General features: G+C 41.6%; 1 protein-coding gene across 7 annotated transcripts in view; it reads right to left on the reverse strand.

The window, feature by feature from the left end:
• Nucleotides 1-1,593: 1,593 nt before the first annotated feature.
• The window catches only part of kiaa1109 (KIAA1109 ortholog), a 71,356-nt gene continuing 56,943 nt past the window's right edge, over nucleotides 1,594-16,006 (reverse strand). For all 7 annotated transcript variants that reach the window (XM_044047954.1, XM_044047953.1, XM_044047951.1 and 4 more), the window contains 15 exons: nucleotides 15,702-15,897; nucleotides 14,984-15,184; nucleotides 14,079-14,255; nucleotides 13,468-13,605; nucleotides 12,542-12,787; nucleotides 12,248-12,401; nucleotides 10,730-10,887; nucleotides 9,289-9,478; nucleotides 8,630-8,847; nucleotides 8,055-8,306; nucleotides 7,698-7,901; nucleotides 6,594-6,788; nucleotides 5,411-5,545; nucleotides 3,497-3,662; nucleotides 1,594-2,743 (listed from right to left, as the gene is read on the reverse strand). In XM_044047954.1, coding sequence (XP_043903889.1) covers nucleotides 2,527-2,743; nucleotides 3,497-3,662; nucleotides 5,411-5,545; nucleotides 6,594-6,788; nucleotides 7,698-7,901; nucleotides 8,055-8,306; nucleotides 8,630-8,847; nucleotides 9,289-9,478; nucleotides 10,730-10,887; nucleotides 12,248-12,401; nucleotides 12,542-12,787; nucleotides 13,468-13,605; nucleotides 14,079-14,255; nucleotides 14,984-15,184; nucleotides 15,702-15,897 — 2,847 coding nt within the window. In that variant the 3' untranslated portion in view covers nucleotides 1,594-2,526. The remainder of the gene's footprint in view (nucleotides 2,744-3,496; nucleotides 3,663-5,410; nucleotides 5,546-6,593; nucleotides 6,789-7,697; nucleotides 7,902-8,054; nucleotides 8,307-8,629; nucleotides 8,848-9,288; nucleotides 9,479-10,729; nucleotides 10,888-12,247; nucleotides 12,402-12,541; nucleotides 12,788-13,467; nucleotides 13,606-14,078; nucleotides 14,256-14,983; nucleotides 15,185-15,701; nucleotides 15,898-16,006) is intronic.

Consider the following 16,006-nt stretch of genomic DNA (forward strand, 5'->3'; position numbering starts at 1 on the left):
GCTCACAGCACGTTCAGCATCCTCGTCTTTACTCTTATTGTTGACGGTCACAGGCACATGCACGCTGTCACTTCAGCTCAGTTTGACACCGGGCGACGACGACAGGTCATTTACCAAATTCAACATGACTCACGTCATGGAGTCACTGTGTTTCCACTCCTGTTTCTGTTCTATAATGCAGGAGCAGGACAGTATAGAGTCAGGAGCTGGTGTATCATTAAGGAGGAGCTGAGTCAGTGGGACACCTGGCTTTGGACTCCATCTACTGGTCACTCACTCGGTTTCCGTGTGTGTTTTTACTCCACGACGAGTGACACTAATTAGAAAAACAGAGTTGAGAAATGTAAAACAGGAATAGCTTCAAAGGAAGCAGAACAAAAAACAATCAAAAAATAATGTCCGGCCCAGGCGAGCGAGAGCGAAGAGCCGAGTGCGCTCTCACACTGAGCTCTCTGCGTTTCCTCAGGTGACACCGCTGTAATCTCACAGCAGACATCACAGAGGAGGAACCCGCTGCTCTCGTCCTCTCCACACACGCCAACGCCACATCAAAAATGCAAACCCGTGGCATGGAAGCAGAAGTGGAACAGGGCTCGTGGTGAGGTGGAGGCTGCTGGGTATCACAGTGCTGCTGTCGTACAGTCAGAGTACTGTATTTATTCTGTAGTTACAGAACCCTGTGGTGAGCACAGCACATTTATTATGGACCGAGGGGCAAACGTTTCAAACAAGCACCAGAAGAGACTGTGCCGCTTTACACACACACACACACACACACACACACGCTGATTAACAAAAGAGCAAAAACAAATGACTGCCTGAAGAAAGAAATGGTGTTGCTCTCTGATTCAGACAATATGGAATATTCTCCAAAAAACAATCTTAATTCGTTCAAATTTCATTTTCAATTATAAACACCGAGCAAACACACACACACACACTAATACTTTTCTTTGGAATTGGAAAATGATGAGTAAAAGGCCAAATGAATTTTAGATAAGGACCACAATCACCGCCTTCTGATGAAACACTTCCACCAACTCAAATTACACAAACGTGTGTTCCTGCGTTACAGAGTAAAAACTGCAGCCGTTAACGTTTAAATACAAACACGCGAGTCAGATCAAAACCCGCCCTCATGTCCGCCACAGACGAAACTGGAAAAACATGTTTTTTTACCGAAACCACCTCAAACTATCGATGAAAAACTTGGAGAGACAGATGTCCGGTTTCACTGGGCAACAAACCCCAACAACTCACAGATCACTGGGTCATCCAGGGCGTCCTCTCCACAGCAACCTCTGTCCATCACATAGGACAAAAACGCATTGCTGGGTCTCAGAGGACAACATGGAGCAAAGAAAGCAGAAAATACTCACACTGAAGAAGCTGAAAAATCAGAAAGTTGATTCATTAATTATGAAAATAGTGCAGCCAGCGTGTTACTAACCTGATTCCTCTGCTGAGACGTTTTGTGTCCAAGCCAAAGCCAGCACGTCCGTCCCTGGAGACACCTTCAACAGAAATGTTGCAGTAAGTACTCGCTCTTCCAGGCAGAACACAATAAAACACCAGAGGTCCATTGAAAATAAATGACAATTATTGTTTTTTTTTATTAAGTTAGGAAATCAACACATTTAAGAAATTCAATTATATACATTGGTTCTACTGTATGGATTAAAAAAAGACAAAAATAAGCTTGACGCACCAAGCGATTACAAGTTCATGTCAACGTCATGATCTCAAACCTCCCTGTATTTATTTGTTCACCTCAAAAAATGTAATTAAATAAAATTTAAAAAAAATCCTGTCAACACACTGTTCTCCAGGTGTTAAAGGGCCAGTGTGTGTGGGAGATTTGGTGGCAGCTCGTCACATGATTAACCCTCATCTCACCAAAGTGTGTGGCGTTCAGTAAAAGTGAAAACACAAAAATCCCCGTCTACAGTCAGTAGTTTGTCTGTTCCAGGCTTCTGTAGAAACATGATTAGATTTAAAGAGCTTTTAGTCTCACTGAAGAAAACATAATTATGATGATTAAATTTCATTCATGCCAAGAGATTCTCCTAAAAAAACCCACACACTGTAAAAGTACATCAAGCATAATCTACCATGTGTTCCATGGGAAACAAAGAAAAGGCAATGGTTTAAGAAATCATTTCTCATGAAATATTGGTAAGCCTTTAAATAAACTTTCAAGCGATTTCAGTAAGGTCATGTACAACAGGTAAAAGAGGCAGGTGTTTTTGTAACCATTAAAGCCGTCAAACAATACTAACATTTGCTACTTTGTTCAAAATATACAGAAAAATGACGGGTGCAAAGTGCTTCAGCTGGAGTCACTGGTGGCATGCACCACAGTAAACAAGTCTACTGAAATTCACAGGGTGGAGCAGTTCAAATGGGCTTGTTTTTGTTGGTGTGTTGTATTCCAGTGAATGTACAGTGTGAATGTACAGTGTGAATGTACAGTGTGAATGTACAGTGTGCACAGCTTTGAGTTCAGTGGTTATACGGAGCGTTTCCTCAGTGCTCCTCTTTGTCGCGGCCCCTCCTCTCCTTCTCGTCCTGCAGGGCCGTGCCCAGCTTCTTGATGAGCACGGACAGCACCTTGTCCAGCGGGTCCATGACTCCTCTCTGCAGCCACTTGGGAATTGTAGTCCTGGCATGGTGGAAGCCAAGCTTCTGCAGGATGTAGTCCACACCCACTGGGTCAATCTTACGCCCGGTCCAGGAGATGAGTCTGGAGACAGAGGAATCGTGTCAATAGCTGTTTACATGGACACAAATAATCTGAATAAATTCAGTCAAACCTAGCAGGGAAAAAAAAAGAGCTGCTGGATGTCTTCCATTGTTTGTTGTCGTCGCACTGGTACGACGTCGCGCTACACAATCATCAGGCACAGCCCACACCTGCCTAACAAGTAAAGGTACTGTTTGCAGTCAAAACGCAAGCCTGACCGAGGGCTTTACCATTCCAAACTGTACCTAACCGAACCGTGCTATGATGAAAACACAGCATCACAGCATGAGAAGAAGTCAAAAGGTCTGGAGGTGAAGCTCGTTGTGGTGGTTTCGGAGCTGCACCTCGGGCAGAGACATGGCGCGGCGACTCGGGCAGCGACAGCCATGATGCTTCTGCTCGCTACGTTTTAAATGCATTTAACTCAACTGAAAAAGTTCCTCACTAAGAAACTCTCTCCTCTGCTGAAGCAGAGCTGGAACTAGTAACTGAGACCATTAACTCCTCAGGAAAATCTTTACTGACGTTATAAATCAAATGAGAATAGGCTCATTCTTTTCCCAAAGAGCACACTCGCCCCCTGGTGGTTAACTACTACTTTAGACCGACTCCATACATTTGTTATTAGTGGCCTGTGTTTCAGGAGCTGAAAAACATGGCCACTGTACTGTGGTACAAGGTCAGTGACAGGTTTGGTCTGTGAATCACACTCAGCTCAGCAGTTTGCTGTGGACCTGTGAGAGCACAGCTGACCTGAGAGTGGGTTCCAAGTGCCAGGTGTTGCACAGGAACTCTCTCCAGTCCACTGTGGTGTAGTTGATGCCTTCATCCTTGTCCTTGTCTGTGGCGCTGTCGTCGTGCACTGCCGTGGGGCTCTTCTGGCCCGGTCGAGTGGCAAACATCCGTGGGGCAAAGAGGGCTGAGAACGAACACACACATACACAAACACACACACAAAGAAAGAGGAAAAGGAGCAATGAATGTTCCGCTTCAACACGGTGGGTGTTGTCTCTTATCTTTCTGCACCAACAACATGCAGAAGTAGAGCACAATAAGCACCTCATTAATATCCCTGAAAACACAGTGTGTCCCTTGATAGTATGGATCTAAACGCTATTCACATTCAAATACCTGTCTGCCCTAATTCAGTTAATCTGGATTAATCAGATATAAAAAAATAAAAATGAAGCATTTGTCTCTTTTGTCTTCCAGTCAGACGCACAGTCAACAGAACAAAGTGGTGGCAGTATTTAAATTGTCATGAAGAAGGCATGGTCGTTGGCATAAAGAGTGACAAAATCAAAGGCATTAAAATGCTGCCGGCGTTGAGCTCCTTGACCTCCTCACTGTGTGTGGAAATAACACTCACAGCTCACAGACAGCCATCTGTGAGCTGTGAGTGCACTTTTTCAAAGGAACAAAAAGGAAGTCACTTTCAGTTAAGTTAGCTTACTCTCACTCACACACATTAAATGTGTTATTTCCCAGTTTGTTATTTATAGAGTTGAGTCCTTACGGGCACACGCTGTTATATTAGAAACATCAAGTGAAGAAAATCACCACCTCAAAAAAAACAAAAGAACACTCAAATTCAATTTAAGTTCATCAACTGTTCCATCCATGCTTTGCAAGAAACGCAGCATTTTACATACGGCCTCATCACACACACACACACACACACACACACACACAGGGCTTTATAACCCTCCCCGTGTGTGTGCGTGGGTTTTCTCCCACAGTTTAAAACTGATTCAGATTTGGGGATTAGGTGAATTGGACACTCTGAACTGGCCGTAATGTCTCTGTGTGGCTGTGATGGACTGACCCCGCCTATCGCCCTGTGTCAGCTGAGATTGGCCCAGCACCCCTGCGACCCTCATGTGGAGGATAAAGCAGTAGAAAATGGATGGATCTTATAACCTTTAATAAACTACATAAGTAATCTGAGAGAAAAAATGACAGCAGATATCTGTGGAGTCACATTAAGTTTTGACCAATCACAAATGTCCCTTCAGTAGAAAGACTGACAACAACTGCTTACACTGCAAAGAAACCTAAAAAAGAGATGAGAGCTTAAAAGAGAGACGAACATTAAATGCAATTAAACGAGAGATTAAGAGATTTAGAGACATTGCCTCAGGTTAGTTGCTGAATAAGTGTCTTTCTGTGCCAAGTGGCAACTGCTCATCGTGACCCATAAGAATCTCAACTGGACTTGGAATCTGTTTTGAGTCTCCGCATTTTGGCCGGCGCCACGACCAGCTGTCAATCACACTGATGCTGTACTTTACCGTCTGTTTTCTTGTGAATGACCTAAAATAATGAACTCCTCAGGAAAACATTACAAATGAAGTGAGACGTAGGATCATTTGTGGCTATTCAATACATAGAAGACTACGTCCATTTCTCATACAGGGTTTATAGCCTGTGCTCAGTACAGACTGCTACAATCCCAAACATAACCAGCAGATTAAACTGCACAATCACCTATTTCTCTGGTGATCCTGACACGCTGTGTGATGTATTGTTCGGACATTTGGCTTCATTCCCTCATGAATGACATAGTTCCCCTTGCACACAGCTCATGTATTCATCCCCACATCGTGTGGCCAGTTGGAAAAGACTCAACATCACTTTCTCAGTCAGAGTATAAAAAAGTGATCAAACCTTTCTCTTTCTCCTTCAGGTAAGCTGACACCAGGTCATGGAGGAACATGATGAGCTCAGCGTCCATAGTGACACAGATGTGGTCGGTGAATTCTGTCACAACACTGCACTCCACCTTGGGTTTGCTGTTGGAGTCTGGATGGAATAAAAATGACAAACTGACAAAGGATTCTGACCAGAGACAAGTCACTGCTTCTCTTAATCACTAGTTTGTCCTCTTTTCACCTTTGGGTGACATGAAAACGTAAGCACAAATAAGCAAGTTTGATATTTAAAAAAAAAAAAAGGTGATATTATGGTAATACTACGTTATTTCTGATTCAACATCAATCAGAAGAATACGATTACGAACACTACAGAAATATGATGCTATTTACATGGTAATTGTAACTGTATGGTGATGTAAAGTCGGCTGACGCAGAGGCTGGAGTTTTATAGTTTGCCATCGGGTTTTCTTTTTTAGAACAGAAGAACGTGGGAGGAGCGACATGTCACTGCACATCACATCATAGCCACGCCCTGAAATATACGCTACTTTATCACCTATTTTACTCTAGGTGGCCCCGTGATTTACAGCATCACGCCAAATGATTTATCCTATCAGTTTAAGTAATGAAAGTGAAATCACGTCTGAACAGTGATTCACACACCTGCAATGTTTTTTTAAGCAGAAAGTATTTCCCATTTAAACAAAGTTCAGACTGAACTCAGATTAAACTGTCAAATCATATTTTGTTGCTTTGTGTGAGTAGATAAAAATTTAGCTTTTTTATAATTATATAAACATATATATATATATATATATATATATATATATATTATTTTCATATTGAGTGCAGGAATTGAATGAAAACAAACGGCTTTGTGGCAGATGCTGAATTACGCTCGGGAAGCTGTTTAGTGGCAATATAACTAAGTGAGACGTCGGCTCATTTTCCAGACCCAGAGAGCAGGTTTATTAATATACACGCAGTAGTTTATGCTAAGTAAAATTAGCATATTCCCTCAACACCAAAGACTTTTTGAAGACTTTGGAGACAAAGTCTCCAAAGAGTTTTAACATATATCACATAAAGCTGATGTCAAACCATTTGCACCATTATTTGCTGACTGACGTGATAAAAACTATGTAATACATGAAAAGAATTGTCAACGCTACAGATGGTTTGTAGTGTTAATGTACCTGTAAGAGAAGGTTCATCTGGATCTTGGACATGGGTGGACTTAAAGTCCAGTTGCATTCTGGGAAGGGCAAATATAGTCTCTGTCTCGTGGTTGTAGCTGGAGGAACTGCGGAAGCTGCTCAGCAGGCTGGAGCTTTTGGCAGCCACTCCGCTCTCTTGGTTGTTGGCTTCCACGTTCCTGAGCAAGTTCAGCTCTGAAGCGAGAGATAAAAGAAATCAAAACTCTTGAAGGTTTAAGGTCATGTTCACACTTTCTCTGCTTCGTTAAACACTATCTGCTCCTATTTTACATTTGAGATAACAAGCGGCAGCCGAGAGGCAGACACTCTGGAACAAATGCTGTGCTGTGTCTTTTAGTCAGAGCGGTCTGAAGATGAGAAAAGTTTGAAACCTTGAAGTGAACCATTTATATTCAGCTGCAAGTGTAATAGGTACGTCGAGCTAACACTAATGCAATCTAATGCAGACCTAAGATGAACCCTACCTTCTTTTAGATTATAATCAGTTTATATATATATATATATATATATATATATATATATATATATATATATATATATATATATACATATATATACATATACATGTGTATGTACAGAAACAATATCAATCTTATTATACTACTATAATATATAATATAGGTATTAACAGGGAGCAAACAAAAAAGATAATGCAGTCAGTAAGGCTTCACTAACACAGGAGAAACATGCCCTGCTGCCGTCATGTGACGTTGAGGCTGCTCATGTCTGCTGTAATCATGTCAGCTATATTGGCTTATTTCAAAGTAAACAAGAAAGAAAGAAAGAAAGAAAGATCTATAAAATCAATAGAAAGTTGCAGTAGCATTGTTGAACTGAGCTTTTTATTTCTCTCTTAATGCGAGCACAAACATTTGTTACACAATTAAAACCATTCCGTTTTTGAAAATGCTGGCGACACATCAACACTGAAGTGGCATTAACAGCTTTGCCGTTGAAAAGGGGGAAAATGAATCAGCACATTGTTCAGTAATCCTCTACTGTGGCATGAATTCATATTCTAACCTGTGAGTTTGGGAAATACACTGTAAGGTTTATTTTAGGTAAAAAATAAACATCACATACCTTCGTTCCTCATGGCAGTAACATAGTTGAACCATTCTTTTACAGTAGCTACACCCGGCGGAGGGTTTTCATGTCGTCTGCGGGTTATTTTGGTGATGGTGGCCATCGGGCTCTCGAGTGCACCACATGGTTTTGTGACCATAGTGTTGTGACCAAGATGGAAATCCAGTCTCTGAACAATGTAGGTAGAAACCTCCTCCGAGCCTGAAATCAAAAACAGATGCAGTTATTCAAACACATTACATCTTGATTTGTTAACTATTCATTACGACTGAAACGAGTCACAATTAAATACCGAAGAACAAATAGCAGATAAACAACTGTACTATCACGATGAAATGAACATTGCCTCCTCACCATCCTCCCAGATCTTCTGAGCCTCGGTCCAGAAGGCAATGTTCGGCTCCTCCAGGTGGAACAGAGCCCATGATTTGGAGCGGAAGTTTGGGCCGTGGAAACAGGCCAGGGTCATGTGATTGCCGTGGAGGCTCATCGAACCGCCCAACTGCACAGCGTCCTCAGGCAGAGGCATCTGGAAGAGGGAGATGTGGCAGCCGGCGATTACCTTCAGCACTCCGGGCCAGTGACGGTGATGGGCCGCATCCATGTCTGTGTGACAGTGACAAATACTGAGGTGATTCACAATGAGACCACAAATCTGACTGTTGTCCTTATATCGCCTCCCTTCGTTTTAAAATATACGCTGCTTTGTTTTTAACCATCTCATGAGCTTGTTTGATTACATTCAGTTGTTACCTTGTCAACTGTGTGGAAAAAGTGGTTTAAAAATGAAGCTCATTAGAATTACAAATCATTTCGCTTCCTACAACCTGCTGGTTATGGGGAAAGTAGTGCGGTGAATACCTTATTATGCTGCAGTCTGCATTAAATGTGTCACCCAACAATATGGATTCAGAACAAGTCATGCTTACACAGCTCGGCAGCTCCTTTCTCAGTGTTGATGACAGGGGTTTTAGGGGGCAGGTAGGGCCCGGGGCCCCAGGTGGAAAGGGCTCGCTTGCTGGTGTCGAACTGCTGAGTGAAAAACTCTTGCAGCTTCATGCCGATCTTGATGAGGTCTGGTGTGGTAGAGCGTGAAATGATCACCTGGAAAATGTCCCACTGCAAGTCTCCATGGACAAAGATCTCACTGGATGGAGTGGGGGAGAAAAGATGAGTAGGGGGAGGCAGGGAAACATATGATGCATTATTAAAGTCAGTAGAAATAGAACAAATCATCATAAACTACATCTCATCAAGAGCTGTTCCACTACTCTGGCTTAAACACATGCACTCCAGTGTAGACGTTTGACATTTCCATCCTTAATAAACTGTAATATAAATGAGCAAACACACAGTTTAAATAAATGGGACTAAATGTCAGCTGCTTTTTATGAACATCCACAATACAGAAGAACACTCTGCACCATTTCTATCATGAGGCAAGTGGGTAAATGGATTTGTGTCTAACTTGAGAGTGAGATTCTTCTGTGCTCGACCTTAATAAGGCACATTTTGCTCCTTAAATAAAACCAAACGTGCTAAAATGGTAAATGCACAGTGTTGTATATGAAGAAACACCCTCACATACCTCTTCTCTGAGAGGCTGGTGTCGACAGCGCACAGGTTGACCTTCCACTCGTCCTGCAGCTGCAGGTCGGCGTTACTGAACACTCCCATCAGGATACTGGAGCCCATGTAGTCCACCCGCGCCTCTGTCGAGCCCATGGTGATCTGGATCTTATGGCTGGGTTGCTGGTTTGGGTGTTCTGAGATGTGGGCTACAAAACAGACAGCGTGTTAATCTGTTGTCTGTTTGGAGGATAAAGTAAAAAGGTTTTATTTAAAATGTTTATCAAGGACAGCAAAAAAAGATGTTTACTGCCTCGACACTATAATTACACCCTAACCACCTCTATGTTTTTGAAAATACCGTGTAACGCTCACCAGAGGTTGCATCATTATGAGTAATTTTTTCACACTTGTGTCTTTTATGAGTCAATGTAAAATGAAGCAATTACTTGTTAACTAAGTGATTTTGCTTCCTTTCTATTTAATAAAGCTACTTGAAACGATGTCTTTTGTCTTAACCCACGGGCAAATGTTCACTATTTAAAGTTTGTGCATCACAAACAGCTAAAGTGTGAAAAACAGGAGCAGTCTAGACGGGATAATAACAAAACTTAATGGAACACGATATGTAGATCATTTCACTCTGAATATTTTTCTTTTGATATATTATTTATGTAAATATGGCAACTGGAGTGGAAAGCTTCAAATGAGTTGTGTATTCAAGTTTAAAGACATAATTCTCTAATTCACCTCCTTCTATATTTTCCCATCTATACGTTGCTTTACTATACACCAAGTGAAGCTGTCTATATCTATATGCATTCTTTTCTTTAGTTATGTATTGTTTTACTCAAAAGTCTTTATGTGGGGCTCAGAGGGGCCCATGCTTTCGCTGTTGTGGCCCCTAAACAGTGGCTCCGCACATTAGACAGTGTGTCTCATGTCTTAAAATTTCTTCTTAAAACTCTTCTCTTTTCATCGGCCTTTGACGCTATTTAAGTTGTTGACATTATTTTATTTTGTATTTATTTTATTAGTTTTTATTGTGGTTTACTGCATGGCTGTGACTTTTACACGTGTTTTATGTCTTTCCATTTATTTTATTCGTTTTGAGATGTATTTAATTGCCGGGTGCAAGCTTTTATTTATTCTGTACAGCACTTTGGTTAACTGTGGTTGCATTAAAGTGCCTTACAAATAAAGTTGGATTGCAAATGAATGAAAACCTTTAAATATATTATAAATATCTATGTCGTATAGAAGCTCATTGAAAGACTAAACATACATGTGGATAAACATCCATAATGTATCACTGTGCTGCTCCAGGTGTTGTATAACAGCTCTGCACTGAACTCTGGCTCAGCTCCACAGCCACAGTTTACACTCTGCTAGAAGGAGTGCTGCTAATGAGCTGCAGAAAAACACCAGATGTCTGAAAAGTGGATGCTTTGTTTACTCACAGACCATCTCCAGGGTGTTCACGTCTATATTGCCACCCACCACCCCGCCCTTGGAGTCGAGCTTGGAGCGTCCGAGGCCGACGGACATGCTGATTTCCCGGTCTCGGTTGCTGCCAACAGAGAGTCGGCCCTGACTCTTGAGCCCGCTGGTCGTCCAGCTGCGGGAGTAAACACACCTGTGAGCACTCACACACTCAAACGCTGTGCGTCCTATGAAACATAAACACCATACGGGTATTGACTGTGACTCACAAGTCAACAAGTGATTCCGTACACACACACTACAGCTGAACAAGAAATGATTTTGAAGTCAAAATCACAATTTGAAACAACGCAAACATCTTGGTAACATGTTTTTGTCACATTACGACGTTTGGTAACAAAAGTGACAAAGCCCTGCCCATTACATCTAAAAAACACTAATAACACTTTATATTACATATGTAACATTGTGGTTATAATGTTGCAATATGGAAGTTATATTATGTAATAACAGGTCATTTCTATTGCAATTACTAAGCAATATTTATAACAAATATAATAACATACATATATACACCTTGAATCTCAGTTATTTTGTTGATAATTTAAGGCAAATGTTCATACTGTGGTAATTTAAAACATCTTTAGACCATATGCTCATTTATAACTATGCAGTTAACCTTTTTTGTCAGGTTAAATGTCTAGATTTAAACCAGGACCCAGCTCATGCATAACTGTCCTCATGTTAGAGGGATAAATAATGTCATTAGAGCTGAAGAAGCAGGAGGAGAGCACACAGCATTTCCTTTTTTTCTTAACTTTATGATGACGCAGATTCATAAAACAGCAGCTATGATGGTGCTGAGTGTGGCAGTGATTCAGCAGGGTTTAATACTCTCCTGCCTCCTCTGAAGCGATGAAAACTGTAACAGCATATTTTGGCGACCAGTGAAATATGACAGTGTATGAAAAAATGAATGGGGGATTAAGGCACACGAGAGCTGCTGAAATATCAACCGGTGAATGAATGTGATGCAGGAGATAAAAGCCAAGCATTTCAAGTGTAACTAAACACCTACACCACTTTTTTTCAGGTGGAAACAAGTGTATATGGATCCAGTAATGTTGTTGACTGATCATACATGTCTTGACTACCACTGCTGCAAATTCAAATTCTGCCATTAGCTATTTTAGTTCCAGCTTGCATCGCTGGCTGACTTTGTTAGACAGCTGCAACTCAGTGTCAGATTTCACTACCAGACCACGCCTGCAGAACAGGAGTTTCAGATGCACTTTCAGCAAAGAGACATCCTAAAGACATACGGTATACAGTACGTACATTGTTGTACATAAGTACTTAGTTAATTAGTGACCTTGGAGGCTTAAATATTAACCTTCACTTGCCCCATGCACACTGTGTGCATGGGGCAAGTGAAAATGAAAAGGCCACTCTACTGCTGTCTCTGAGGTCGGTTTAACGACTCGTCGTCTCTCAATCACAGCGATAAAACACAATTCACATGGGCTCATACTCACGTGTTGTTTCCCATCACGTTGCTCATGTTCATTTGAACAGTGAGTTGTTTCAAGTTGATGGCAAACACCACCAATGTCTCCCACGGCGCCCCCTGTTGGCCTGCTGCTTTACCGTTTTTACTGAAGGACGGAGTGGATGTTTTTGTCACAGAATCTAAAGGGAAGGTGAATACAGATTAGAGACTTGGAGGCTGAGAGCATTCAAACATTTCCATTGTCTGAGTTGTGCTTCACTCTGACTTTACAGCACCATCATATTCTGCATTTTCAAGTGTTTGGAGTGTTGCTAATCACCTCTCCTGGGAGCGGAGGAATCAGACACGCTTCGTGTGCGACCAGGAGTGGGGGACTTGAGGTGGCCCAGGCCGCCTGGGGACATGTTGATTCCACTGGAATGATCTGAAAAGACGTTGGGGGACTGGGGGATATGCTGCGTCCCAGTGCTGCCGTCCCACGTCCTCCAGTAAGCTTTGCGGCTGGACTCCGGGGACAGATGCTGGGCGACGTTCTCGGCGGAGTCGGGTGTGGCCGGGCCAGAGGCTGAAGAAAGGTAAAGGTTGAGAGGTGTCAGTAAAGGACAGCTGTGGAAATGTCAACATAGAGCAGTGGGAGGAAATGTCAGCATGATTGGACATTAAAATTTAACATGAGCTAAACCAGCAGAGAATAGTCGACATGAATTGACTTGCATATTTCTGCTAACACCAACTTTAATTCTTTTCTCATTCTCAGCTATCTGACTTGTCGCAATGTTTGCTTCTCTCAGTTCAGCTCTACTTTCATACAAAAGTCAACAATGAACAGACAGAAAGCAGAGACTAACAATGAAGGAAAAGGGAATGCTGTCAAAAGCATAGAAAGGCGGCGTGTTCATTGTGCTGGATGTCACATAAAAGCTAAGATCAAACAAAAGATGGCTTTTTCAGTTGCCTCTTAAAAAGAATGTTAAAATGTTTTTGCTTCGTTTCTTGGCACACCTTCAGAGAGTATTGTCTATAAGACAGAGGGCTATAAACTACGTAAAACATGTTCATTTTACTTTAATCTCCCAATTTAATCATTTCTTTGTTTGGTCCATAAAATGTCAGAATCAAGAAAAAATATCACTTAAACCAAAATAAATGGCAATTAATGTAGTGATCCTTTAATAGACTGACCATATTAAAGGAGCTAGTATTAACATAAAGATCTCATCCAACACAGAGTAGTCAATGCATCACCTGGCAGGTTGATTGTCTGGTCTCCAAGGAAAAGGCGTCTGGCAATACTTCGCCGGTACCAGGCTCTGGGGAAGGCCAGGATCTCACTCAGTCGTCTCATGTCGTACTTGAAGGAAGCCGAGCCAATATCACACACAGCTAGGAGGAGAAAATGACATTTGTTCACATATAAGACAATCCTGTAAAAAGACACAGGCTACAAACAAAGAGAAGAGCGTCAAATAATGACTTTGAACCTTGAGATTGAAACGGTTCATTTTTCTTATCAAATATCTTCTCTGTGCTTACACAATGACACTAACATTAGCTCCGTCAGTCACTGCATTACAGAAGTGTTACTATCTTACAAGCGAGTAGCAATATCATGTGACTAATATAATTCATATCTGTTAAGATATGAATTCTGCCATTCTATTCAATATTTTGAATGGTCCTGTTGAGTGAGACCAGAGCAGAGGTTGTGTATGCATGTTTTATGTACATTAAGATGAATTCATAATCAGCAGACACAAACACAGTGTTTTTTTATTTACAGTGAGTTTATCAAGTTTACATTTGTTAACAAACTTTATAGATCCCATGTTAAGCTGAGGATTTAAGTCTGTCTGTACCTGAGATGTTGATAAGGGTGGTGTCTATTTTGCCGCCTTTGGCAGGAATGAAGTTTTCGATGAACGTGGGGCCTCCGGTTCGCCTCATCCTGGATAAGCTGACCTTTACAAACTCCAGGTTGATACTCAGAGAGTCTTTTCTGCCGGTTACAGAGGACGGCTCCTCATCAACTGTACCTTTGGGAAAAAGAGGAATAATTATGATGACTTTTGAACTTTAAAATGATATTCAGATTGAATTTGGTGTCTTTACATACACACTGTAATGGAGCGAGGTAGTATTGTACATCATTAGCATATTTTTCTTCACTTTTATCCAGTGCAAGAGGGCAATAAGTCTTTAGATAGATAGATAGATAGATAGATAACTTTATCTGGGTCATCATTTATCGGTCGTATTATTGAACTGATTAAAGTGCTTCAAACTGTAGAACATCACTTTCAAATGTAAACAAATGTTTGTTACATTCAAACCATTTTCAAATGAATTCACACAATGCTGATCGAGCCAATCAGCTGCAAAGTGCTCTCCATATTTCTCAGCAGAGCAGTGTTTAAGTGATTTGTTTTATATCAAGAGAGACGGAGGCAACAGCATAATTACACTGGTGAAGTGACATGACTGCAGGTTGGATTATGACTGAAGGTTTTTAGAAGGTGATGAATTCCACAGTTTAAAGAACTCCAGTTATTCAGCAGTTTGAAGGGAATAATGCTTCTTGTCCCCACCCATCCCTACACACACACACACACACACACACAGCCTCATTCTGGTCTTGTTGAAGGGAATGTTATAATCATTTCTGTTACAAACAGAGGCAGAATAATAACATCACATTAAAGTCAGCTTTAAGTGTTTCATTAGCACATGAGAACATTACAGGAGGTTTTCCCTCATTTCATACCTAAGGGCCCTGGGCCTGGGGGCAACCCTGTGACTGCAGACTTCTGCTTTCCGGCACCATAGGGGTGAAAGACGAAGAGGGAGAAGTCAGACATGCAGGCAGTAAAGCTGAGGCCCGAGGAGTTACTCGGGGGACCGGTGAGGTCGGACTGGCTGCTGCTGTGGCGGCTCCTGCCCAGAGGGCTCCCCAGCAATGGAGACGCTGGAAAGAAGCAAGAGGAGAGAAAGGAGGTGGTAAGAATGAGCATTCACACAGAGGAGGATTAAATTACCTAGAAGGTGAGAATCAAGAGTAAGACCTGCATCAAAGTTTATAGTTCTGACATCACATTTTCATAAAAAAAGGAGAAAGAGCACATATGTAAATGCACTCTCTGCTGCACGTTGTTTGCTCATTCATATTAATGGCTTTGTGTAATAATAATTATATGTAGACAGCTCCCTTTTGGCTTTAGAACAAACTGTACATTTATTGTTCATTTGACTCAGTTAAATAAAAAAAAAAAGACCAGAGAAGCAGCAAAGTAATGAATGCAGCAGAAAGAAGAAGTGACATTAAATCAAACTTGGGCCAGACATGGCTTGAAGTGACTGCTAATAGATATGCTCACAGTGTGAGACAGGCTGAAAGAGTTTGACTTTAAAAAACTTTTATTCTTCACATATCCCTGCAAACATTACAGCACCATTATTCTGACAAAAAAAAGGCATTTTCAAACCTTTGCTGGGTGGAATTTTGGGGACATGCTGCCCCGGTGGGGTGGAGGAAGGCGGCTGTGAACCTTCAGTGGGGTGGGCTAATGGTGGAGTCTCCAGTTCACCACGGTTAGAGGAGAAGACGAGGTCTAAAGAAGGCAGTTTAAGCATACATTCCACCCTGGACATGGGCAGGCAGCTGAAACGGATCTGAGACGGCTGGAAACATAAATCAAAGAGAATCAGAAATGCTGGGGGAAAAATAGCAGCTTCCATTCCAGTTGTATTTCACAGTTACAGTTGGAACGGAGGCTCTAATAGTATCTCA

The sequence above is a fragment of the Solea senegalensis genome, linkage group LG16 (assembly GCF_019176455.1).
Source record: "Solea senegalensis isolate Sse05_10M linkage group LG16, IFAPA_SoseM_1, whole genome shotgun sequence".
Classification (NCBI taxonomy): Eukaryota; Metazoa; Chordata; class Actinopteri; order Pleuronectiformes; family Soleidae; genus Solea; species Solea senegalensis.